Source organism: Contarinia nasturtii, unplaced genomic scaffold (assembly GCF_009176525.2).
Source record: "Contarinia nasturtii isolate CC-2019 unplaced genomic scaffold, AAFC_CNas_1.1 Cnas_scaffold_695, whole genome shotgun sequence".
Lineage (NCBI taxonomy): Eukaryota > Metazoa > Arthropoda > Insecta > Diptera > Cecidomyiidae > Contarinia > Contarinia nasturtii.
In genome coordinates, this window is record NW_022198046.1 from 5,793,898 (window position 1) to 5,820,912 (window position 27,015).

At 34.6% G+C, this 27,015-nt stretch overlaps 4 protein-coding genes across 8 annotated transcripts; 1 reads left to right on the forward strand and 3 right to left on the reverse strand.

Moving 5' to 3' along the window:
* Positions 1–30: 30 nt before the first annotated feature.
* On the reverse strand, positions 31–13,047 carry LOC116340750 (tRNA-dihydrouridine(16/17) synthase [NAD(P)(+)]-like). 3 transcript variants are annotated; one of them, XM_031767393.1, is made up of 8 exons: positions 12,936–13,047; positions 2,622–2,778; positions 2,359–2,529; positions 1,586–1,745; positions 1,265–1,460; positions 905–1,156; positions 396–816; positions 31–327 (listed from the first exon to the last, which is right to left on the reverse strand). In XM_031767393.1, exons 2-8 carry the CDS (start codon positions 2,760–2,762, stop codon positions 166–168), a joined length of 1,503 nt encoding a protein of 500 aa, XP_031623253.1. In that variant the 5' UTR covers positions 2,763–2,778; positions 12,936–13,047; the 3' UTR covers positions 31–165. The 3 variants fall into 3 exon arrangements, with proteins under 3 accessions (XP_031623253.1, XP_031623254.1, XP_031623255.1); XM_031767394.1 differs by having other exon boundaries at positions 2,622–2,774; positions 12,936–13,032; XM_031767395.1 differs by lacking the exon at positions 12,936–13,047 and having other exon boundaries at positions 2,622–2,793.
* Positions 2,800–10,767, reverse strand: LOC116340749. The gene is made up of 2 exons (XM_031767392.1): positions 8,468–10,767; positions 2,800–8,234 (listed from the first exon to the last, which is right to left on the reverse strand). Exons 1-2 carry the CDS (start codon positions 9,166–9,168, stop codon positions 6,071–6,073), a joined length of 2,865 nt encoding a protein of 954 aa, XP_031623252.1. The 5' UTR covers positions 9,169–10,767; the 3' UTR covers positions 2,800–6,070.
* Positions 13,048–13,537: 490 nt separating the features above from the next.
* On the forward strand, positions 13,538–19,224 carry LOC116340877. Of its 3 annotated transcripts, none has more exons than XM_031767604.1 (10): positions 13,538–14,036; positions 15,155–15,626; positions 15,849–16,171; positions 16,297–16,539; positions 16,671–16,969; positions 17,143–17,220; positions 17,290–17,466; positions 17,565–17,718; positions 17,804–17,846; positions 17,937–19,224. In XM_031767604.1, exons 2-10 carry the CDS (start codon positions 15,269–15,271, stop codon positions 18,164–18,166), a joined length of 1,905 nt encoding a protein of 634 aa, XP_031623464.1. In that variant the 5' UTR covers positions 13,538–14,036; positions 15,155–15,268; the 3' UTR covers positions 18,167–19,224. The 3 variants fall into 3 exon arrangements, with proteins under 3 accessions (XP_031623464.1, XP_031623466.1, XP_031623465.1); XM_031767606.1 differs by having other exon boundaries at positions 17,305–17,466; XM_031767605.1 differs by having other exon boundaries at positions 15,197–15,626.
* Positions 19,155–24,802, reverse strand: LOC116340876. The gene is made up of 11 exons (XM_031767603.1): positions 24,673–24,802; positions 23,142–24,596; positions 22,356–23,054; positions 22,144–22,259; positions 21,875–22,054; positions 21,765–21,797; positions 21,348–21,681; positions 20,655–21,272; positions 20,435–20,586; positions 20,111–20,281; positions 19,155–20,010 (listed from the first exon to the last, which is right to left on the reverse strand). The coding sequence occupies exons 2-11, from the start codon at positions 24,543–24,545 to the stop codon at positions 19,836–19,838; spliced, it is 3,882 nt and encodes a 1,293-aa protein (XP_031623463.1). The 5' UTR covers positions 24,546–24,596; positions 24,673–24,802; the 3' UTR covers positions 19,155–19,835.
* Between the last annotated feature and the right edge of the window lie 2,213 nt (positions 24,803–27,015).

Consider the following 27,015-nt stretch of genomic DNA (forward strand, 5'->3'; position numbering starts at 1 on the left):
TTATAAATTGTGTATACCAACATCTGAATATATTTCCACATTTAATTCCAATGGTTTGTTGTTTTATTTTCATTTCAAAAATAGAAATATTTTCCTCTTTATTTCACATCGTTCTTTATAATAATCAGAAGTACATATTTGAATGTAATATTTAAGTGTTTAATATCATTTTGGTTGGTCCGTTTGGCTAATTTCTGTATTGTTTGGACATATGTTTTTCCGTTTGACGGGTTCCACTCGACATTTATGACCCTCACATTCCAAATTATCCGTGTGGCATTTATCTCTACAACATTGACGGCACATTTTATGATCACATTTCAGACCCTGCAAAGCAACAAACAAACACAATATTTATATGAATCTCATTTTGTTATTTTTTCAATCATTTTTACCGTTGGATTGGCACATTTCGTTCCATTGCATATTTCAAATTTGCTATTTTGTTTTTGGCGTAATCTCTCGGCATGTGATTTTCGTGCCGCCTTTTTAAGTCTTTTCATTGTATTTTTCGAGATTTTTCGTCCGTCCTCATCGAAATAGTCGATTTTCTCTCGTTCGGATGCTTCTTTTTCCTTTTGTGCAAGATATTCAATATGTTTTTCTGGCGGCATTCGAATGTACGGCTGACAAATCCATGGCGGCAACGATAGATTATAATCGTTTGATTTTTCATCTTCTTTCGTCCACACCGCTTGACCCGTATGATATGGTTCGAATATAGCTTTAAGCCGATTTACGATCGAACGAAATTGTGCAATTGTCTGAGCTGTCGCTACTTCGTCTCGTGTTTCTTGGTTCTGTTTCAATGCAAGCCTTTTGAAATGATTTTGAAATACAAATGAAATGCCATTTATTAGAATACTGTTATTGATGGATTTCATTTGGGCAAAATTTGACTTACAAATGATGTAGCATTTTAAAAATATGACCACGAACGTAACCCCTTGGACACTCATATTTTTCAACAATATCCAAATATTCGTTGGCCAAATCCCATGTCACTGGTATGTAGTTTCGTTCAAAAATCGCCGGATTGTGTAGATTACCTTCAGCTGTCATGACACCAACCACATTTGTTTCCCGTATACAATCGTCGATATCTTCCACCGATAAAATGTTTCCATTGGCTAAAACAGGCACCGATACACTATCACTGTGTACATGTAGGGGGGCACATATGCAAGCAAGGTCAAAAAAAGTGATTATTTATTAACGCTTTCATTCATTACGAAATGCGGTTGGTAATAATATTCAACGTTACCGAACGGCTTTAATGTAATTCCAATCGGCTACACCAGTGAAAGGACCTTTTTGCTCTCTTGTTCTGCCATGAACAGTAAGCATTTGACATCCAGCATTAGCGAGCATTTGTGCATATTTTATGGTTTTGCTCAAATCGTTGAAGCGTCGAATTTTGCACGTAACTGGAACAGCCAAGCCTTTGTGTAACGTACTAACTGGATTCGATTGGCGAAAGAAAGGCAGAAAGAAAAAGAAGAAATCGTAAAATGAATTGTGTGTTTTTATTGTAGAAAAGTCAAATGTGAAAACGCGATATATTTACTTTGAAACTTAAATTTACCTATTTTTTGAAGTAGTTGCCATTCGTCTTGCAAGAAAGAACCGTAATGTCCACGTTTTGCTATCGCTTGTGGACAGCCTAAGTTAATGTCGATTGCGTCACAATGGTCTTGAGCAATTAACGATGCTTCCAATAATATTTTTGGATCATTTCCACAAAACTTAACACACGAATGAACAAAAGAAGAAAAATATGAGAGAAGAGTTTGTTAGTCATTAGTTTCCTTCTCAATTCAATAAATATTGATCAGCGGGAGATAAATCGAAGAAAATTTGCAATATACATTTATCATTATCGGAGCAAATAGAAAACGAAAATAGTATTGTATATTCAATATTAAACATCTACATATACCGTCGTCATGGGTCTTGGTTGCAATCGAACTGCCATATAAAATAGCAAAAAATAAGAGACAAATGGAGAAAGAGAGAGAGATCGAACGCGAAATAGAGAAGGAAATAATCGTATAAGAAATAAAAAGTAGGTCAATCGAATCGAACACAGCGAGCCTAACCATATAAATATGGAAAGTAGTAGTACAATATGGCAATGAAAATTGATTTCAATAGAATTATTTTCGTTATCTTTTGTTCAAATTTGTCACTTAAAATAGAAATTTCGACTAAGAGATAGGGATCAAAACAAAATGAATGATGATGATGTGTTTGAATTGAGTTTCCACTTTTGTATTCTCTTTCTCTCCCCAAATGTTTCGCAGTTCGTCGTCAACGAATGCAATCAAAAGTATGCAAAAAGTCAAAATAATAAAGTACCTGGATGATTAATGGTCTGTCTTCAGAGCAACTTTGAAGTGCTTGTTCTCGGTATTTTGGGTCTTGAATAAAAACGTTACTATGATACATTGGTGAGTAGCACAACTGTGCACCATGACGTCGGCTGAGCAATCGCCATGCCAATTCACTCTGATCCACCATGGGGGCAACCTCATAGACGAACAAAAAATGGTGAAAATTCATACAATAAGCAAAAAATAGCAGCAAGAAGCGACTTTTTTATAATTTTTTTTTTTACTTACAACATATTTTGGTGCGCCGAGTGTATTTTCATAGAAATCCATGCCTTGTCGCTTCACCCGTTGACTGGCTGGAATGGGAAAAATCGTTGCTGCTGATGTTGTGCCATCATCGTCGGTTTTTGTCTCATCGCTCGTCCCCATAATTGAAATTGTCTACCTTCAATTAAATAAGCTAGAAAATGTACAAATTGTCCTCGTTCCATTGCAAAATCATTCGTATTCATGCCCATAATTTGCGTATATTTAATTTCAATGAGCATCAGATGCCTTGTAATCGTATATCATTTTGACTTTGTTTTTTTCTTTTAAATCAATGCAATCTAGTTAGACGTTTTTTTTTTCATTTTATGCATCGTTAAAGTGATTGTTTGAGCACTAACGCGTCTTATAAAAATATTCGATGTAAAACATTTGATTGAAAATCATGCGATCGTTTAATCGTCTCAAATGCATTTCAATTAGGCGTTATGGGGCAATTTCTGACTCATTCGACTGTGTGAATTCAATACATTCTATTTGGTGCGGCGTCGAATATTACACATGTTGGTCCATAAATGAATACAAAAAAAAATTGAATAAATAGAGTTTCTCTCTATTTGCGACGCAAACGCATATGCTTGTATTTTATTGTGAACAAAGTCAGTATAAATTAAGTAGATCCATGAATGATATGTATGAAATTAGGTTCTCGCGCTAAACAATTTGAATAAAGAGAAATGTTTACGAATACTCTCAATGTTCAGTCGCAAACGTAGCCAAAGCGCAACGAACAAATTCATGCATATGTGCCGAAAGTAATTGATGTGTGGAATGTGGCGTTTACTAAAGCGAAATTATAATTGTTTGCAAGTTTATATGTTCATCTGATACATTCATTGTATCTGGAAGTGAATGAGAGAAATTGGCAAATGAAAACGATGATAAAGAAGAAAAACAGAAAAAAGAGTGCAGTCAACAATACGGAACCGAGCTTATCATCAAGTATGGAAATTATTAAATAGATTATAAAGTCGTACAATTGAAGCTGTTGCGCGTATAGAAGACGGGATAAATTGGCGGAACTTATGGGTTTTGGGTTGAAAAAGAAACAAACAAAAAAAAACTCTCGCAAGTAATGAAGTAATTGTTTCTCGTGTAAGGCCATTATATGAATGTTGATTTTGCACACGAGAAATTCAATTAAGTGCAAATAGAATTAAACGAGTATATTCAATTCGTTTGGAGAACTTTGCCGACTTTATTCATGCCATTCAATTAGCAACAGAAATGTTACCTATTGGACAGTCTGTTATAAATCACCGGCCCAAATCCTAATTAGTTTGGCAACGTAAATTCGTCGAAAATAAAACTGCAATTTTCCACGAAAACTCATTTGCGGTCGTTGCATTTCACTTTAACTGCGAACTAATTTATTCAAAATTGTACAAAAATATGAAAATTAATTTTCATTCTCGTTTGCAATGCTTTTGAATGGTAATAGATTGCACGAAATTTGCCATGATGGATGTTACATCGCGAAAACGGATATGGCCAAACGGTGTGTGAGTGTGTTCAAGGTGATTTACGTTCATAAATCCGTTGTGATAAATTAATATTTGAAAAAAACTGAGAGAAAGCGAACATAATTCTGGATAACTGTCCACCAAAAATTAAAACGCTGCGAATAGCTAGCGCTATTCAGATAGGAAAAAACCATCACTGACCAAAATAGCCTCGAAATATCTTTATTTGGTAAAATAATAATATTGGTCGCATGTTTTAATCTGTGTTGATGTGCCTCAAGGGAGAGAGAGAGACAGACAACCAAAGTGAGTATAAGCTCGCACGTTTTCATTTCATGCTGATGAATATTTGATATTCTAAATAGGATTTAATTATGGTAATTAGAAGAGAGAATGACAGTAAAAGTATGAGCGCAGAGAATTTAATGAAATGAAAATCCAAACTGAAAATGGCCTGATGGTGGCTTTCCCATACAAAATAACGACGGAAAATTGAAGCATGAACAACGCGATTGCATGTGCAAACAAAATAAGCCAAAATGAAAACACATGCAAGACTGAATAAAATATAAAAGAAAAACTTATCATGGAATCAATAGTATGCCCTTTTTAATAATAGAATACAAACACAAAGGTTAATGTTAATGAATCTGTAGTTCAGTGTGCACACACATAATAGCTGTGTATTCGCATTTGGGTGATATAAAAAAAGAGTAAAGACTCTCTTAAACTGTAAATAGTCCTCATATGATTCGCGAATGCACACACACACGCGTTATATCGTGCAAATGGCAAGTATACGTGCCTCATATTTTAATAAAGGGCTTAAAGAGTGATGTTGGATGGAATGCTTTTTAAATTTTGCACTTGATTGCTTGTGATTCCGTGCATGTTGACTACGACCATTTTTTTCAAATGGATCGTCGTGTGACATCATATATTTTCACCGTGAACGTGGTGGCAAAAGCTCACGAAATATCATTTACGTGGTGGCTCGCATAATTGGAAATTCATTGCGTTCACATGAAAGACCACCTTTGTACGATGCATTCTGTACGCTTGAGATAGACATCGTATATTGCGCCACAAGATTCAAACCATGGGGTAAATTGTTCACGCAAATGATGTGTAATTCAAGATAATGCAATTAAGGCCAACACTATCATCGCATTAAACGTCATATCCTTCGTGATCAAAACAATTGCCGTTTATACACCATTTCAAACAATAAAGTAAGATCAATTTGTAGGTTTTTTCGCCCATCCGCCGACACAATTTAAAAAAAATGCTAGTTTTTATTCAGTAAATCAATGTCTTTAATGTCTATTTTTATACTTTGCTACACCACAATGACTTTTGTGCTCTTTGTTTCTCAATTAAATCATTTTCATTTGAATTATACTAAGTGTAATTTAATTGTCTGCCTCCCGATTTAGCTATAGTAAATGCTTACAACACTTGCATTTTGAATATTTTTATTCAACTATTCTCGGCACGGCACATCTATCTGCATTTGGCTTTACATTTATATTTATAACACAAAAAATGCCCTTATTTAATTCGCAAAATACAGTTAGTTTAGTTTCGTTTTCAATTAACCGAGTGTTTTTTTTTCTCTTTATTTTTGTTCTTTGGTAGATTTCAAATACGTTAATTAGTAAAAGTGTTTGTAACCCAAAAATGTACATCGCAAAAAAGAATTGAGTCTATCTATACTATATGTATGTGTTGTAACATATTTTTAGCAGCCTGAAATAGAAATTTGAATGGAGTTCGTTTAATTTAAAATTTATGCAATATTTACTAAATGTTTTCTTCTCTTGTTTGGCATTTGAATCGTTGTCGTCTTCGTCATTGCATAAGTTTTTTTTTGGAATGGAATTGTATTACGTAGTTTAGTTTTTTTGCTTTGCATTTTGTTTTTCTTTTGTTCGTTAAATTGTAATATTATCGGTATTGGTGGGAAATTTTCGGTGTCGATGCACTCGATTCACTTTCCTGTGTTGATCCGTGACGGCATGGTTTTGGTGATGTTGGATTCGAGTAGCCAGACTCATGGATGGGTGACAAATTTGGGCTACGGAAAATATTTTTACGCCGTTTTCGGCTGATTGCAAGTATTGGACGTTGTTGTGCTTTTTGTATTTGTTCCTTTTGTTTGTTCACTCTGGACGGATAGTGATGGTGATGATGGGTCGACGGATTTTGTACAAAGGACAGTGATTCGGCCAATTCTTGCATATCGGCCGATGCACTACAAATTTTCCGTCGAATGGGCGGTGGTGGTGCTGGTGTTGTAATCATTTTCATTTCATTTGGTGAATTATTCGTTTCCAAATTATTGTCTCGTCCTGCCGTCAATGCGGTTTTATGCAAATGATTTGGCATATTATGCAGTTGATGTTGGCATTGTTGTTGTTGTTGTCGACGTTGCTGTTGCAATTCTTCGCATTGTTGTTCAAGCATATTCATCGGTCGAACTTGATTTTGTTTAATATTTCGTCGTGGTGAAGGAGATGGTGGTCGGTGTCGTGAGTTATTACCGTTATTTACATGAGAATCGTTTGGATAATGCGGTTGTTGACATCGACCAAACATTCGTAGCATATGCCGTAACCGAATCGGCCATGTTTGTGTTGTTGCACGCGTTCGATGATTGCCACCACCTTTTAAGCTTGTTGATAGCGACGACCGATTCTTTCGACTTTCTTTGATTGGCTTTGCCATCATCGATCCGTTCGTTGTTAATTTTGTTGTTGTTATTTGATTCATTGGTTTGGCACCGTTTTTTGCATATAATTTATGCTCATCGTACGAACCACGTAAACGATGATTTATGTGATTATAATTGGCTTTTGGATCGATTGATGCTGAAATTGTATCAATTTGCTCGCCAACCGATATGTCGGAGTCCGGACTTTCGGGCACATTCGAGCAACAATTCCATTTTTGTTTTCGCATCGGTTTTAAATCGATTTCGGTACGTTGATTATTTATTGATTGTGGTGGATTCGTTTCGATCGCTGCCACTTTTGATTTTTTCGTTTTTGTTTTTAATTTGAAACTACAAAATGTGCATTGTTCCATAAATTTTACATATTCATCTGTCGTTGCAATTGATGACGATGATGTTTCGGTTATTGTTTCATGGTTGTGCGTGATTTCATCGCCACTACTACTATAGCCACCTTGACTAGACGGACCACCATCACCATCATTGGAATTGGACAATCGAACAATTTGTTTGTACTCAGAACAACAATGGAAGGTTTTCGAATGGCTTGAACGGCCACTATTCACTGATAGCTCATGTATTGTTGACGGTACGAGAATTTGCGATGGCCGGTCATGCAATACTGAACAAAAATAGAAAGCTGCATGCGTTGAATTATCATATTGCATCGATGTATCACAGCAATAAATCGATTTTGGTCGATGTTTTACCGTTGTATTATGATTTTCAACTAGATTTTTCGGATCGATGTGTGAACAAAAATAGATTTTATTGGCCGTTGATGACTTTTTCAAGGCATTCAGTGTTGTTTTATTATTACCAGACGTGTTATTGGTGGTGGTTGGTATTGTTCTCTTGGATTGTTTTTGTGATTCATGTTGTCGTTGATTTCGTATGTATTCATATGTGGTTAGGCCCAAAAATGAAATGTACACATGAAAAAAGCACAAATGAAGTAATAGTCCAACGGTAATCGCCGCTAAAATACCAATAATTGAAATAAATGTCAAGAAAATGGTGTCGTTTAGGCTAATACCAGTCGTAACATTTGTTGCTTTTTCATTAGCCACACCATTGAATAACGTATCGGTAACATTAAATACAGTGTCGGGTGAAATGGTTGTATCATTTATTGCAGCAAAAAATGTTTCGTTAAAAACGGCCGATGAAATTGAATCGATTTTGTTGACATCATCGGTTGTATTTGTTAAGTTCGCTGTTGAGGCGGCCGACCAAAGGGTCAACCATTCGGATTTCATGTAGTAGAGAACAAGTTCGGCAACAACAGCGGCCAAAATGACCATGGCCGCAATTACGGCACTCACCACGCACATAAGGAATGCAACATAATTTCTTCCTCCTACGCAATGGTTCAACCTGTTTGGGACGCACATCAATGTAATTAAATTAGATTGAGGTAATCGAAAAAGAAAAGCTTTTGAATAACAATAGAAATAGGTAGAATACTTCTTTTCTTCTCGCTGTCCTTCCGAGATAGAATAGAAAATTCTTGTGAATGACAAAGTGTCAAGTGGAACAAACAAAAATACGAAAGGAAATTCGAACAAAAGAAACTTAAGAAAACGAGAAAAATGAAGAGTATTATTTACCATTTACAATGATGGTCGAACTGGGCTACACATTTGTTACAAACGCTACAATGTTTGGTACGAGAGTTCGTTGTTTTTATATTGCACAAATGGCATCGTCCATTTTCAATGACGTGTGCATGTTTTGTACGATCGAATTCAGGTACAATACGATTTGAGCTTTGTTTGCGTAGTTCCGAATCAGATGGATCGATTAAAAGTGCTGCAACATGTGAACAGCCATGAATTACATACAAACTGGATACGATTATAAACAGTGGACCTTGTAAATCCGGATGCAATGCGGGAATAAGAACACAAAATGTTGATACACCAAAACCGAATAGAGCAACCCAACCGCTTATTTGCAGTGGATGCAATGGTAATTGTAGACCATGAATTCGACGACCGCGCTCCAAGTAATTATCATTCAAATTATCCTGAAATGACACCCAAGATGTTTGGCCAATTTTCGGTTCGGTTTCTGTATCACTCGAAACTACGGTTGTGGTCGGAGTGCTTGAATATGAGGTATTTGAACTCGTATTATTGTTACTGCTGCTGTTGCTGGTGGTGCTGGTGTTGCTTGCCGGATAGTTGGAACGATGATAACGATGTTCGTTGGATTTTTTGGCCGGCGACCTCTGTTTGTTTTGAGAATTCGTACCATTTTCGACAGCTTGTATTGTAATGGTCGTCGTATGATTTTGCTCTGCGAGCATGATCTACACCTTTAAATTCAACTAACGATTGTACCGACATATCATCGAATAAATTCATTTGAAAAGTGTCTCTCTTAAAGTCACTTTTGAAAAGTCAGACCGTTTTCACACTCACTCAAACAATTATTTCACTTGGAAAATAAGCATTTTTCACATAGTTATTTAATTTTGTACCCAAGAAAATCAATTCCGTGTCATATAAATCAAGCGCAAAGCCAGCGTTTTTCCGACTTTTTTTTTTTACTAAATTTTGACGTTTTTAGTTCATTTAGAGAGAGAGAAAAATTACACAAGCGATTTTGTTCGTAATTTATGGTCTTTTGAAAGCCAATTTATATAAAGTATCATTGACATTTGTCATTTCACGATATATACACGACGACGTATTTTTCAGAGTGTCTTTCTTGTTCATTCATTCACTTTCTCTTGTACACGGCCTGGGGGGAAAAGTATGCAAAAAAACAGAAACCTACAACCACCACTGAATGTGTTTATCGAATGTTCTTTGTGCTGTTGAAAGTTATTAAAGTCACTTGAACTCTTTTACTCTATTATGCACGTAGCGTTTTCGTTTCACAAAACAAAAGCGGCGGGTCTCATACAATTCAACTTGCACACCATTCGTTCGTTGTTTCGTTGTTGACTCTTTCAGTCTCGCCGTCACATTTCGCAATGTGTGTGTGTGTTTATATCGTTGGGAAAGAATTTTGATGTGTGCTTAAAATAACAGATGATAATGTGATAAGTATTCTCGCTAGTTGATGTTTGGATTACATTTGCACGGTGTCAAGCGCGATTCACAAAGATATCTGCCACATTCACATCATCCATTCATTGTCGAAAAAAAGTGTGTGTCTCTCTTGTTCGTGATATATTTGATGATTGTGTTGTATCGTGTAATTTTGATGAAATTTATGTTTGTTACACGCTGCGATGTATTATTTATTTGGATGCACATCAAAATCTCTTTAAGCACACATTATTATTCCATACACAATTAAAATGAAGCTGTCTCATTCATATGCAGATAAAATTATGCAATAATAGGTGGCGATACGTGACATTTTATTTTACACGATCTTGTAATATTCGTACTCACTCGAAATTTCACAAATAATCCGTGTGAACTTGGTGTCCATTCAATGTTAATGATATAACTACGTAATAAGTGGTATTTTTATCAATATGCTACAATTAAATTTAGACAAAATGCATACAATTAAAGCTTTTTTTGTCGTACTCAGCGTATTTTGTTCGATTAAATAAATTTCCGCACAAAAACTTTACAACAATTTTTGTGCGCACGTGAACTAAACTAGTGTTTATGCCACAATAAGCAATAAGCTCAACAATAATGCTCGAATTCGAAGTGGTTTTCGTAGCTCATGGGGATTTATATATATATTCTATGTGTCTCGCTACAATTCTACTATTCTCTCTCTCAATGTATTGTATAATATGTTTCTTTTATTATATAATTCGATGCACTGAACACGCACTAACTACGAGATTTTAAAGCCACTGGAATGTTATTTTCTTCGTTATATTAAAATTGAATGTTATGAACGGAGTCGAATCGAGAATTTTATTTTTAAGATATAGCCGGAAATGTTTTTTTTTTTTTTTGTAAAGTCACTTGAAAAAATTGTTCGTTTCAAAATGAAAAACGCAAAAAAATTGATTCAATTCATCACAACACGCTTTAATTTAAACAATGACAATGTCAATTGACTGTCGTAAAATTGAAATATATTTTTTAACGATGAGTGAGGTTTTTTTTTTCAAATCTAACAATAGAATGGGGTAAATACTGTATCACTCTTGGTGTGTGTGTGTTTTTTTCTACAATCCAATTCTTGTGGTTATTCTTGGTTCGCCCTTTTGTCACTTTGAAATGAGTTCGAATGTTTGTGGATGGTGTCGTCGCGTACTTTTTGCCAAAATAGATATTTAAAGCGCTTGTATATCTTTAATTGTTGTCAATGTTTATTTGCGGCCGTATTTCATTTGCTAAAAAATTGCACTTTTCTGCTTTTGTTTTTTTCAACGTTTACACTGCGGTAAATTTTTTGTATACGTTTGAAAATTAAGCATTGCTTGTACTAGAGAAGATGAAGAAAAAATGTACAAACTAAAAAGAGGGAAAAATAGTCTATGTTCAACTAAACAGCACAGAAGTGAATCAGCTACTGAGTTTTGGTTTTGGTTGTGGAAAAGGCCAACAACGCCAAAATGCGTGTATATTTCATTTTCCCTATAACAATACATCGTATACACATTTTCACATTTCTGCTGTGTATGTATGGCGTTGCCGCTTCTGATACGAATTTCATTTAATTCAATGTTTGCTCCATTCGCTCGCTCGCGCGCGTCTTACTCACATACACAAAGAAAATCTCATATCGTCATTCGTTTCAAAGCGAACAACCAACCGCGGATAATAAAGAAATATTAGAAGAAGAAGAAGAAGCAGAAAAACAAGCCAAAACACTTTGTGCTTGACTGATTTCAGATCGAATTGTCGACGCGGTGCTTGAAATTTTCTCCAGCACAGAGAAAATATACAATTTGGTACTTGGATGTGTGTGTGTATTTGTATCAACCTGCGCGTCAAGATTCACATTCGCCACTCTATATGACAGAAATGAAATCAAGTGAGGGGGTTTGTCGAAATGTATATAATTTGCCAAACAGTCCAATACACATTGAATCACTTTCATATGGTTATTGTATATCGTTGCATGTTTGGCCAATTCTCATGGAATTCTTTTGGTTTGTGCAATGGCATTCATTTGAAATACAATCAAATCAAATCAACTATGTAATTTGATTTCAGTTACGATGACGACACATTACTATGAGATACACAACCGACTGCAATTGATTACCCGTAACGATGCCAATGCACACAAATACCAATGGTATACCACATCAACTATAAATGCAGTATCTCTTTCGAATAAAACCAGTCTTTACTTAACTGATTAAAGACAATGTGAAATATATTTGATCGGTTGTAACTTGTTGGCTAATGCTGAGTTTGTTTCGATTAAACGAACACGAATCAACTCTGATTCTGAAGATCCAATTCATGCTTGAGTTGGTATTTTTGTTATTTTTGGAGAGTGGAAGTTTTGTTGCCTCAAAAACAATAATAAGAACAAACTAAAATGAAATTCAATATTTGTTATGCGAACGAAACATGCAAGCCAGAGCGTCAATTTTCTCGTGGAGAATTCAATTTTGAGTTTCAAACGAATCGTACACGAATTGTGACGTCAATTGTTAAGCTGTTGAACGCGAATATTTTATTCAATTTATGGATAAACATAAATAGATATATGAAAAACATACCATAATCAGATCATTGGAATTGCAAATAGGCCTATCGTATTTGGCACTATTTCATCGCTAAGCAACAAAATACAATTACTTTGGTATTTTAATTTCAGAGACGATTCATGTTTTAGTATATATTTTGGTGAAATTGCATGACACTTGCACTATTTTTAGTCTTGATTGAGTGGCAACTATTTTGGACTCGACCATGTACATTAATCACAAGTAATTACATGGTTGAAATCGTTTTCATTAATTGCACACATTCGATTTATTGGAAATATATGACGAAAGCAACCTGTGAATATACATAACCCTAACCTTTTAACAAATATCCAGTAAAAACGTACGGATACATCACAATTGAAATTCTTGCAAATTATGGAAACGAATGACAACGAAATACATGAACATCTCACTCAACTTACCACAAAAATCCACTATTTGTTGTTAAAACTAGAATTTTTCACACTCGACACGACTTATTGTTTACAAAAAAAACTTTGAAGTGAATGTAATGCAATAAAAGAACTACAAACGTCAAATGAAACACATGTTATGAACTGTTGAGTTGTCGCTGTCACATAGCTCATAGCACCTGAGCGACCTCTATGTATTGATAGAATACAATCGTAATTTTCTTGTGAGATTTCAAAGTTGAAAACCACAGTTCACCTAGTTTATAGATAGTAAACTACCAATGGTAGTCTACCATATGTCAACCAAAAGGGAGATCTTACCCTCTTTTATTCCAAAACCAAAATAACAATTGAACAACTGTTCAATGTGTCACATGCTTTACATACTCAACTAAGGAGAAATGAAACGTCTACACAAGGGTGCATGCGCATTCCCATTCATGAAATGAATATATATGCCGTTTGGCATTCACTTGCCTGGTGGCGGACAAAGAACGAGAATTCTCTCCTTCAAACCAAACATCCAACAATTTTTTGTTGATTATAATTCATTCTCTTTCATTCGCATACAAATTGAGAAACGCGTGTGCATCGCTAGAGTCCACCGTGAACATTCGAACGGTTCGCACAAGCCAAATGAAAATTTGTCATCGTGGTTGTCAACCATCTATTCGATATAATCGCATATAATTATGCAGTTTTTGTTCGCAATCAAAAAAGTTTTCAACACTCAAAATTAATTAAATGTTGAATTGTTGATTTTTTGATACAAAAAAAAAATATTGGTGGAAAATTGCCGAGAGTGAGAATCACAAAAAAATAATAATAGATTTACAATGGTGTATTGATTTTTTTTCGCAGTGAAATAGAAAGCGATTCGTCATAGAGCCAGAGAAGCTTATTATCTCAGTTGTGTTTATTTTATTTTATTTTTCCGTGGATTCTATCCATCTCTGAAGCAGAGCGGTATTTTGTTGTTTCTGCAAATAGCTAAATCGTAATAATAACGGGACAAACGACAGCGGCAGCAACAGAAACAACGATATATCCATCAAACAACACGATACAGCGACTCAGGACTCGTGTGCAGAAATGGCCGACTAAAAAAAGGTAAATTTAATATGCTGTCTTTTGTTTGGCTACATTCTAGCAAATGTTTTATTATTCTCGGAAATGGTGTGTTTGTTTTAATAAAACGCGAATCTTGTTCTATTTTCGCACGATTTTAAAGAATTTTTTTCTTTCACATTTTTCGGTGCAATCTTTCACGAAATTTTTGTACAATTTTCTGTACACTCTCCCATTCTATTCCCTATGCAATTGTATTTGCAGAAAAATCAATGTTCAAACAGAAGGAAACATTTTTTTTATGTTTTTAAACATCAAACAGAATTGAATAGCACACAAGGCAAGATGTGTAATGAATTTTCACGGTAGACCTGGAGTAAAGAGGGACAGAAAGAGGAAGAGAGAGAGAACAGCAAGAAGCAAAATTATAGCAAACAAGTAGCAAGTTTGTTGTGTGTGCGTTGAACAAGCAAATGATTACATCACATATGTGATAGGACATATATCCTTATGTAGGACAGTGTCACATCAAATGAATACCATGTTTTCTCATTATATTTGTCGATTGCTATAGATGATAACAATACGTAAACACTTTTCACGTCGACTCAAAACACTACAATTAATATTGGCTCGGAAGTTGGTAATTTCCTTCATAAAGCTAATAAGTGATAATGAAATAACGATATCATTAGAGACACCGAATCACCAACCTGTTTGGTTCTACAATATATTTCATGCTCCCTCTCTTGCTCTCATTCGCGCACTCGCTTTAATTTCATTTGTTATTTGCATAATTAGAAACTCACGTACACCGCAGTCGACATCGTTTACTTTTTAATTAATCAAAGTTTGTTTGGATTTTTTGTTGGCTCGTTGTAGTTGCTCTCAATATTTGTTTTCGATGAATGTCAATAAAGCAAAAGAACAATTTCATCGGATTGTTTTTTTCGTCTTGCTTCAGATTGCATGTCCACACACACATTGCCGTATTGCGTTTTTAATTTTCTTTTGTTTTTTTTTCTTCATTTTCAATAAATATGAAAACAAGCACACCATAAATTGGAATACCACGATTGATTTTTCATGTTTTTTTATTGCTTTCTTTCACCAAAGTTCATGGTTGTTATTGAACAAAATTATGATTATTCCTATTACAGAAACACGGAAAATCCTCATTTAACGTATGATTTTGATTGCAGTATGGTAGCACAATACTGAGGAAATGTTTGGCATTTAGTTTGTTGGTGGTGGTACTGGCGGCACTAAATGAAATGATATCAAAAATGTATTCACACAGTTCGGATGGCAGTAAATTGAATTTGCTTGGCAGCACATTTGGTGGCCGCAATAAACGAAACTACAAACGCCAATGGAATGAGAAAAAACGTGCTGGCATGAGTTTTTTAATTGTCATTGCATTTTTCACCGTTTTTGCATTGATCATACTAACTGAAATACTGATGATTGATGAAAAAAATAAATCACAAAGTTTCGGCAGTGGCGGAAATTTACGAAACACGGGCTTCAATCGCTTCGGTGAATCGATACCAGATTATGAGGACGTCAAAGATGAATACGGCATTGAAGATGCGGTATTCTTACGAAATCGAAATCGAGATAAACATCGCAGTAAGTCTCATGTGTATACCTTATATACAGATCTATAAAAATGGAAAAAAATCTATTAAGACATAAATTGAATAATAATAATATTAATATCAAATGGGGTACAACAACAACAAAAGTGCAAAATCATGTTTTCTCTGAAATGTGTCGAAATAAATTTTTCCCCAAAGTGTTATTTTTTTCTCTACTAAATAAGAGACCATATTTCTTGTGCTTCGTTTATAGGTGACACAAGCGAACGGCATTCAAACGCAATTCCAAGTGTGGTGGCATGGGGATCGGTTTTACCTGTGAATATTGAACGAACATTACCATCTTATGCTAGTGATATGAAAGCAATCGACGGTTCCTGGCAAATTGTGAACGGAACAAGGTATAAATTTTTCGTTTTTTCTGCCTTCTACGATCGACGGGCTGGAAAATTGATACGTATCATCGGTGCAACGAAAACTCGCGTACCAGAAAAAGTGTGGTGTCGTTTCGTGTATAATACTGGCAATGCCACTACTCCAAACTATAGATCGGTGTCTGTTATGGCACGAGTTAAGGTATGTCATACGAATGTTTGCACGTTTCTTCATCTGACATCGTTTATGTGATTTATTTAATAAATTTATTCGCATCGAATCATTCCAATGTGTGATGCACATTCGTTTCCTATAAATTAAAACAGGTGATACGTGAAAATTGGAATTTGAAATATAGTGCGTGCTTTGTGCTTTGCCCGGTAACAGCGCCTGATATATCCGTTCCATATGCAGTAAGCGTTGTCAGTAGACTTCGATCACCGCCGGGAAATGTGCTTTTGGTTCGAAATACCGATGACGATGTCGATTTAGTTAATACGACACATATCACAAACATTCCAGATAAAATTGCCGTTTGTGTGAAACCCTTCCATTTTGATTATGATTCGGTAAGATTTTGCACAACAACAAAACTAACGCCATTGAATTGCAGATTTCTTTTTTGTTTCTATCCATTCACATTGAATCAAACTCAAATTTTTCGAATTGCAATTTTCTTGTTGTACATTTCTCAATGCAGGCATTGCATTTGCTCGAATTTCTCGAATTAAACACACTTCTTGGAGCATCACATTTCACATTTTACAACCATACACTTGGTTCGAGGGCGTCATGTGTACTCAAGCATTATATGAATGGGGATTTCTTAACGGGCGATGCAACAAATGGATCGAAAAGCGAATATCGTCGTCCGATTGCAAATCAAAGGGCTACTATCAATGTGTTGCCATGGGATCTGAGAATGATTTCACAAAGGGATATTCGAACCGAAGGATTGTTCGCAGCCTTGAATGATTGCGTCTATCGAAACATGTACAGGTATTCTATTTTTATTCTTTTTTTTAGCATTATTTCATTTTTATTCCCTTCAATTGAACGAAACAAATGTCCGTACCGTAATTATCCAACTCGATTTGATTGACGTTTTATTTGCTCGAGAACATCTTTATCAATTATTCATTTGGTTCGTTTTCGCTTGTTCATTTCAACAGATATCAGCACCTTGCTCTTATTGATTTAGACGAATTCATCATTCCACGATACAATAATACAATCAGCGAACTATTGAAGTAAGAAATAATGACGATTTGTAGATAATGATATCACATTGAAATCCATTTTAATCAATATCATTGAAGTCATTTGAATTCCAGGTGGATGAAATTTCGAATTAATGGCCGCAATACGGGAGCGTATTCATTCCAAAATTCATTTTTCTATTTACAATTCCCGGACGACCCGGTTGTCTATTCGCACGATAACACAGTTAATCCAGCTCTGCGGGCGGCTTTGATCACGCAACGAAAAACCAGAAGGTTTGTATTGCCGAGTAAGCTAAGGAGAATTTATACGTCGCAATCGCTGTTTAATTACTCGAATGTAAGTAATCATATGGTCAATTTCTCTTTTATAGACGCGCCAAATTGCATCCACAAAAGCAAAGATCAAAGTATATTTGCAAGCCAGAAGCTGTTGTTGAAGCTGGCAATCATTTTGTTTGGGAATTTATAACGGGCCGAGGCTCGCTCAATGTTCCGGCTGATGCAGGGATTTTACATCACTATCGTGTTAGTATCTATTTTTTTATTTTTATTTTTTTTTTCTCAAAATCTTATTTTCGACTTTATTTTTCGTCTCTACTTTTACCCATAGGTCTGTGAGTTTGGCGGAGATGATTGTATCAAAGCACCTTCAGGTGATTTTCAACCCATTTCTATTACAAAGTTCATTAATTTGAACATTTTCAGAATGAAGAATGTGAAATGAATGGTGTTTTATATTTCAGTTGTGGATCATACGGCGCACAAATATTCCGATCGGTTGGTTCGACGTGTCGAAGAAATCTATAATCAATTAAAAATACCATGCAATTTGGTTGATTTACCGAAAATACCGACCACTCCGCCGCCGCCGACAACAACAAAGCCAAAAAAGATTTCCCAATTCAATGGGCAGCTTATTGGTGAAATAACCAATAGTTTCACAAGTAGCGTCCGAGCACAAACAACTACTTAATGTCAAACCCTAATATACCGATTTCCACCGTTACTAATGCGAGCTAGAGCCACTATGGACTAAAACTAACGATTAACTAATGTGATCAACTTCTATTGGAGGTCTTGAACTAATAAATATTGTTTAGATTAAATGAAAGCGAAGCAAGCATGGCCTATAAAGAATGGCACAGAGAATTAGTTTTCTTTGGAAATCACAACGAAATACATATTGATTTCAACCATAACTCATTCATAACATAACAAAAGAAAAACAAATGATTACCTTAGACTGCTTAAATTGGTTGATCCACATTGATCAATTGTAGGGCTTTTAATTCTAAAACACAAACCGCTTAGCTATCATTGTAGACGACTGAAATGATAGTGCATCAATCCAGAAACTCACACAATAATAATGCTTCAAAAAATTTGGAAAATTTATCGTTGTTCAAATTACGAAAGAATAACATATCAATTGAACGCATTTGAAAACAACTCACAATAAAATATATGAAATCAACCAATTTAAAAGGAAAAGCAACTACCAACTATTTGAAATCCTGAATAAAATAGTTTTGAAAATGTTTTTTTTTAAACAGAATACAACTATTTTCTACACACAATTGTCGGAGATAATGCATCCAAACAAAAAGAATAAATCAACTTCATCACTTCTAGTCGAAGGACATTTTCATCCCATCTACCCTATACGTAATTTCATGCTTTTAGAGGAATTACGTTAAACTCCTTTTATATTGAACTAAAAAAAAAGAAAACAATAATATGCCAAGTAAACGGCAAATATTTATTAATAAATTAATTGAATTTCGAATGAAGAAAAAACTGACTATGTTTATGAAAAAGTCAACCTTCAGAACACATGCTAACAGATTTATTTTTGTGATTTAAGTAAGAATGAAGAATCTTCATTGAAGATGTTTGTTTTTTTTTTAATTTTATTTCAAGAACCACAACAATAACAAAAGATTGTTGTGAACTCATACAAAGTACCGCCGACGATTCCAAATGTATTTAATAAAATTATATCGCAATAAAATTTAACATTTCATAATTTAACAATGCGATTTTGGATTTTTTTTAAATCGATTTGATCATATACAATATTTTTCGATTTTGACAAGTTTACATTTTTATTATTTTATGGAACGTACTTTAAATTAGTATTTTATCAGCCTGATCGAGAATCTATGCGACGGTAGGCAGAACCAGATGTTTGTGGATGTGATCACATTCCAGGACCATTTCAGAGTTTACCAAAAAAATTAAGGGAAGGTGAAATAATAATTAAGGCACCAAATAGAACTTAAATACCATATGGTAGATATATATCTATCCGATATATCCCACATTATATTTTCTATATCAACTCGAAGGAAACTCGAAATTATATCAAATTCTTTTGGTTGTTCTCTAGTTTCGATAAAATACGTTCCATAAAATGAGAAATTTTTTATAATAAATATAAAATTTATCATTTCATAATTTACAGTGCGAATTGGCATTATTTTTTACTCAATTTGATTGAACAATTTTTTTTTATTTTAACAAGATGAGATTTTTTCTGCGTATTTTTCATTTTTCTTATTAGAAAAAGTATAATATTTATAATAACAAGTTAATACTCTTTTCGCGATAAGAACTGCTTTTCAAACAAAAATAATTCTCTTTTAGCGGCTGATATTGATTTTGGCATCTGCAATGATATGTTGTTTGCAATACTCCCACATAAACAATGACGCAGTTACATGTACATTCAGCGATCGAACAACGCCAAATTGTGGCACTTCAACTGCCATATCCAACAGATTCAGTATATTAGCTGGAATGCCATCCTTTTCATGACTAAAATAGGTACCAAAAAAAATACAAAAGTAATGCAATTTACCAAATCTCATTTTAATGATTGAAACAGAAATCTGTTTATTTTTAGCTCAAATCATACCCAAGAACCAAGACCATTTTTCTTGGTAACGACGTTTTATTCAATTCATCGCCGAATGCTGTTTGCTCAGCGCCAACAATAGCATATCCACTTGCTTTCATTGCCATCAAGTAATTTATAACGTTATAATGTTTAACTTCTAGAAATTTAACCCACTTCTCAGATGCCATGCTAAAAATCCGACGATTAAATATAAATCAAAAGTTTTATTTATTTGAATTTTGTTGCGAATAAAAATTGAATTGAATGCAGTTGCAGAGTGGTTACTTTGTAAATGTTCAAATGTTCAATTTCGTTTTAATGGCTAAATTTGATTGAAATTACCTGATTGATGTGAAATCATTGTGTTTCAAATGCTTAAGGTTATCCAAAGCAATCGATTTAACACCAAACACTTCACCAGCACGTGAAAGACCGCCCAAATTAGCTGGCTTCGTTAAAAGACTTGCCAAAATAATGAGATTGCTATCGGATTTCTGGTGATAAATATAATTCAATAAAATTTGTTTTAAATACGAAAATAAAATAAATAAAAATTGTTTACCATGTCTCTGCGCATAAATTCATCTGATAAACTATTTAAAATCTGTCGATCAATGAATGTTTCACGATAGGTGACCAATTTTCGTTGAACGTTACCACCATGGCCGTGATGAATGATTGTATCGTCGCCATTTTCAATGAAAGCCATCTCAACATCGACGCTTTCTTGTGCTGTTAGACTTTCATCTTCGTCCATGTTGATCGCCATATTGCTCTCTTCTGAATCGAAGATTTCATGTTTGTAATACTCGTCGGAAAACATTTTTGTGATTCGTGGAATCTCTCTCAATGTGTACATGGTGTGAAGCATTTGATTTGCATCGATTTGTTCGAAACGATATTTGTACGCATACGAAAATTTAAGGGCACGGCTCACTTTGACTTCGTGCGCAATTTTCGTGCTATCATAAAGTATTTTGAATTCATTTATCAAATCGAACTTTTCGCACAATTTAATCAAAACAATCTGAGCCGACGTACGAACGATTATTTGTTTCACGAAGATGTATTTGATGAGGAATTCAATGCATTCCCTTGCAAAGTGAATGTTTGATGGATCTTTTGAGCACACATAGTAAATCATCATGAACATTGACTGCAATCCTTTGTTACCTTCAATCTAAATTGAAAACAAAGAAATGAAAATGCATCAATGACAATGGTTAACCGGAATCCAATGTAATAAATTGCTTACATTTTCAATCATTGTTAGCATATGCAATGGATCAACAGTTTCGGCCAAAATCAACTCATTGATGTGTGTTACATTCGTTTGATTTGCCTCTTCTAGTATTATATCTAACATACGGCCATCCCATTTTGGATCGAGACGGAATAAAAATGCCAATGCTTGTGTGATTCGTAATTTCATCGAATGGTGATGGGAGTTAGTGTAATACCGAACACGATAGATTTCGGTATTTTTAGTAAACAATAGATTTTTCACATTTTGTATTTGCTCCAGTTGCTGTTTTGCTGCAATAGCACGCATTGCAGTTAAACGAACCTTTTGATTGTATGTTATGGAACTGGATTTGAAAGAGAATGAATTATTGCCATGTTTTTATTTCGATGTGGTTAAAATTTTTACGATTGATATTGTAAGACTCACCCAGATTTAGATGACACGAAATCATATGCCTGTCTGAAACATGGATTTTAAAGATGTTAAAAACAACGAGCATATAAAAAAAATATTGAACATATTGTATCAACATTTACTTTTCTTCACCCTTCAGTTCGACCCCATAAATGAGAGCATCAGCAAGTATTTCATCAATTTTACATGCAGTATATGAATGCGTTTGCTCGAATATGCAACTAACATCCAGCTTTCCAGCCAACAATATACGGTACGCTTTCCAAATGTCCAATTCCAACTGACGGAAATTACTTAGAATTCTGCAATCATGGTAATGTAAATTATTTACTATATCCGACTGTCAATCAATTTTTCATTTATACAAATTTAAATTAAATTCACTACTCACTTAAGCACCACATTGGCCTGATGAGCTGGTTTAAATTCATAGCTTTTATCGATGAAGCAGTCATATAGTCCCTGGATAGCTCTCACATCATTTTCATTGTTCGGATTGAAACGGCTCTGTTGAACATAAAAATAAACGCATTTCCATAGAAACTCAAACTGATTTTCGGCTTATAAATTTATCACCCTTGATTGAATAAATAAAATTCTTACTAAATCAATATTTTCATTTTCAAGCATCATAACATCGGCCAACACGCCCAAAACGGCCAACTTATTCGGATAGAGTTCAATGCATTTGGTCATTTTCATGCTGATCGTTGTCAATTGTTCCTTAATTTCGCTCAATTTATTCGTATGACCGTCGACATACAATTTCTTGCGAATGACATCATGAAAATTGACCACCGTTTTGTTGATTGCATCAAATGTTGCTGCATCACTGCAATCACTTGCAAATTTATCGACAACAAATTTGAGTAAAGATGCCGAAAAGTTGAGTGCTTCAAGTGTTATGTTACCATGTGGTTTCATCAAATTATAAATGCGCGGCTTGAGCACGAACAATGCATCCTTCAACGATTTCTCCGTGCACATATTATTGAAGAGTAGAAATTCATAGTGTGGAAAGTAACAGATCATCGAACGATTTTTCTCATAAAATTCGTCCAACAATGTTGATTGATCCTTAATAACCGGTATTGCGTGCCGAAAATAATTGATTTTTGTTTCAATTGAAATATTATTCAATTGAACGAAATTCAGTTCGAATTTTTGCAAATCAAGCGGTTGCCTATAACCGTCCAGTATTTCAGTACGTGGAATTATATCGTACAATCCAAGCACTTGTTCCAATGTCAATTTGTTGATGCCAATATTTTGCAAAATGCTCACCGTCATATCGTCCACCTCCTGTGAAAAATATGATAGCATTATTCCTTACCGATGCCATAATTGATATCCAAGGTGTAAAAAAAAAAAACAAATAAATTAACTCACCGGCATATTCTTAATAACACGCACTGAACGCTTAAGAAAATCAAGTAGTATTTGAACTTGAAAGCCGACGCCCTTATTTAATTGCACATAAATATCAATCGATTTGATGACTGTCCACAATGGAACTGGTTGCCAGCTAATTAACAACATTATATCCAACGTATGATTCATATCGGAATTTTGAAAATATTTCGCCAAATTTTCTTCGGATATTTTTGCTTCGGAATGTAAATAAGTGTTGTTCAATGCCTGATAGAATCCATTCAATAGATGACTATCGTGCTGCAACAGTATTCCACGATGCAAAATGAATTCGATGCCATAGTGAATGACGACATTGTTATGATGCTTCAAAATCAATGCAAATATGATTGAATACCAAAATTGTGGTAAATATTTAACAATGCCATCGAGATATTGTTCCAAACAGGATATTATTAAATGGCATTGAATTTCCAGCAAACTTTCCAATATGGCAAAGTAATTTTTCCAAATATTCTGCAAATCCGTATCGGTGGCATCGCTTATGTCGTCGGTGTTCATAATTTCTTTTTGATTTGTTTCCAAAATATTTTGCAATATATAAATTGCTTGTTTGCGTCGAACCATCTCCTTCGATTCAATGGCAGCACGAATAAAATGCCAAATTTCACTGGATAAGAATGAATTACAGAATGATTCATTCACTTGACATTCCTTGATGTAGATTTTAATGAGCTGTGAAATGATGGTATAGCAAATGTTGCATTGATGTTTTGCCACTCTTGATGAGCACAAATTTTGCCACATGAAATTCAATAGTTGCGCATTGGCCATTGATTGGTCAGCGAGGTTATGTCGCTGTTGTAGATTCGATTCGATCAAAAGCAATGCTTCGTTTAACAGTTTTACATCATTGATTGGACCATGAACGGCTTCAATAATTGTTTTCAATATTTCAATTGGAGTTTTTGTTTCAAAAACTCGATCCAATCGATGTAGAATTTGTAGATAAATCGATATCACATTGGGGTGCTCATTTTTTAATGCAATTCGTAGATTTGCATGGCAATTCACGTAAAATTGTTCCGTTTTTACACAATTTGTTGCATTAGCCATTACTTCAAATGCGTCGATTAGATATGTGCTCAAGTTTTTATCGCAGTCCAGCAGCTTTTTGGATTCATTCAATTTGGAAAAAAATCGATCCGGCACCAAAACGGTTAGCAGCTGTGAAAAATTGTCGAATGCAGCGACTAACGGTGATTTTTGATCGATATACGATGCCAAAACAATGTATGCTCGCAATGCATTTTTATCAAATTGCTCAAGTTCACAATTAAATGCCTTTTGATCTTTGTTGAACAGGCAAATATTATGAATCAACTTTAAATCATCATCATATTTCTCCGGGATATTCGACATTATTTATTCTAACCTTAAAACAGGTTTTACTGCAAAACTAGTGTATTCAGTCTGATGGAAAGAGAAAACAGTTTTATTTTTAGTACAAACTCACAATTATTCTCAAACATAATCATTTTTTGATTACCTTTTCAAAGCAGTTTAACTGCAAAATGTTGAATGAATGGGAAAAAAATAATATATCAAAAAATACATGCGTTTCTTATTTCTACGTATAAAATCACAATAACAACTCTGCGAATCGTTCTGGACGAATGATTTTTTTTAGCATTGTGTACAATCGATGCACAGATGACAGTGGAAGAACACGTGCGTGACAATGAACTACATTGACGCGCATGTATCGATGTGTGCGTGCGATAACAACAGTGTCTTCTATATGCACGGTACAACTGTTGTTTGGCAGAGGGAGCTGCCTTGCAATGCCATCCACCAACGGAATATATCATTAATTAAAATTATGGGGAAATGGTTTTTTTTTTGCTTAAAAAAACAAATCAATCATAGTTAAAAGCAAACAACCTTCTACTTGAGTGGATAATACTCAATTGAATGATGCTCAGCTGCAATAATATTTCAAATGATAAAATGACTGACTTATCAAACAATTTTTTATGAACTCTTCGGAATGGAATAACAATAAAAGGCGCTTAATCCAATTGGCGACGAACGCAGCAATGTAGCAAAATGATTAAATACCACCAGAAAACAAATGGATTTTAACACGTGCAATTCTCATCATCGATATGTAATACGTATACACATATATACATTACAAGCGGACGATGGATAATTGTTCCATCCGAAAAAAGAAAAAGAAGAAGAGCGTTACACACAAAAATTACGATCGAACCAGACGAGCTGATTTTTCCTGTGAAAATCACCAGCACCCGGCAGCAATGTGCTTGGCTGTTCAAACAATGTTGACAACAGTAATAATAGTAATGAGTAGAAAATAGCTTAATAGAGTAGGTCCGAAATCTTTTTCGGTGTGTAATTTACATGCGCAAACATTAATCCTGGTTCGGTCGTTGCTATGCCACACATTAATTTGGATTTTATTTCACTTGCATATTAGTGGTTCAACAACAATGATCTGGTTTTGTAAAATGCCAATATTGCATGAAACACTGAAGATGGTCCGTGATGTGAAATGAACATGAACATCGAACAAATAAATGGGCACGTTAAAACCGGCACATATATGAAAAGTTCGCTTTATTTTGCTCTGCGATTAAATGGATAGTAAATTTTTTAAGCGTTTTGGATGAACGTAACGAAATGTTTCTTGAATCAGTATTTTATATTCTATTTTGTTACCATCTTCTTTGCATTGATTATGGTAACGTACTTAAATACGGGAATATTAGCGGTTCGCTGGATTCAATTTTAAATAGAATGCCATTAATCTCAAGTGACTTAATGGCACAATGGGTAAAAGTTTTTCGTTTGATTGTGTGAATGCGCGCGCAAACAATGTTACGATATATTGTTCAATGTGTCTGTTGTTGTGTGTATGTGTTGTTGTTTAAATGCGATGTAATATGTTACAAGGAAATTTCATTGCGGTCAAATCAGTTTATCTATTGAGAAGAACAAAGTGAGCTAAGCTTATGAGCTGTGCTCAACCTTGTGTGTCACAATCCATGCATAATATTGTAAGATGTCATAAATTCTTGCCATCCAAATGGTTGTTTAGATTTGCCATCCAACACGGTTCGTAGATCATAAAAGGCTGAGTAAGCTCAAACTTTTTTCAGCCGTGTGCACACGTCTTATTCCAACCATGTAGAAGTAGTAGTATATATAAATATATTTAATTCCAGTAATATTTTTTCGCGTTTAAATCAATTTGTATCGAATGTTGATCCTATCATTCAATTTCAGTAATATTCGATTTTTCTCGGTCTGTATGTAATATGTAAACGGTGAATGAGTTTAAGACACGCTTCGCCAGATATTGATAGACATTGACTGAGAGAAAGAGTGGGAGCAGATACAGACTAAAGGATTTCAATGTTGCCCGAAATGGAAATAAACTGGAAATAAAACAGCATAAAATATGTTATGCGGATATAATGCATTATAAAATAAAATCGGCGCGCGTAAATTTCAAAATGCACATAAAATAACAGAGATTAAGTGCCGAAAGTCATGTGTGTCCGTTTATTGGTTACTTTTAATGGGGTTTTCCATCTACTGCATACACAATCTCTGTCTCTGTGTTTTTTTTTTTTATCTTGGTCTCTCAGTTTTTCGGGTCGTTTACCGAATGCAATGTTTTAGCCCCAGTCAGAATAAACTATAATCAAAATTGATTTTTCGACTGTTGATTGTCGCATGGAAAACGGATTACCGGCTTGGTAGAGAAGGAAGGAAGAGAGAGTGAGAGAGAGAATTATGGGATGACTCTTGAGATCGTCAAAAGCTATTTGCACACCGCCTGAAGCTCGCTCTCTTTTTTAGTCGC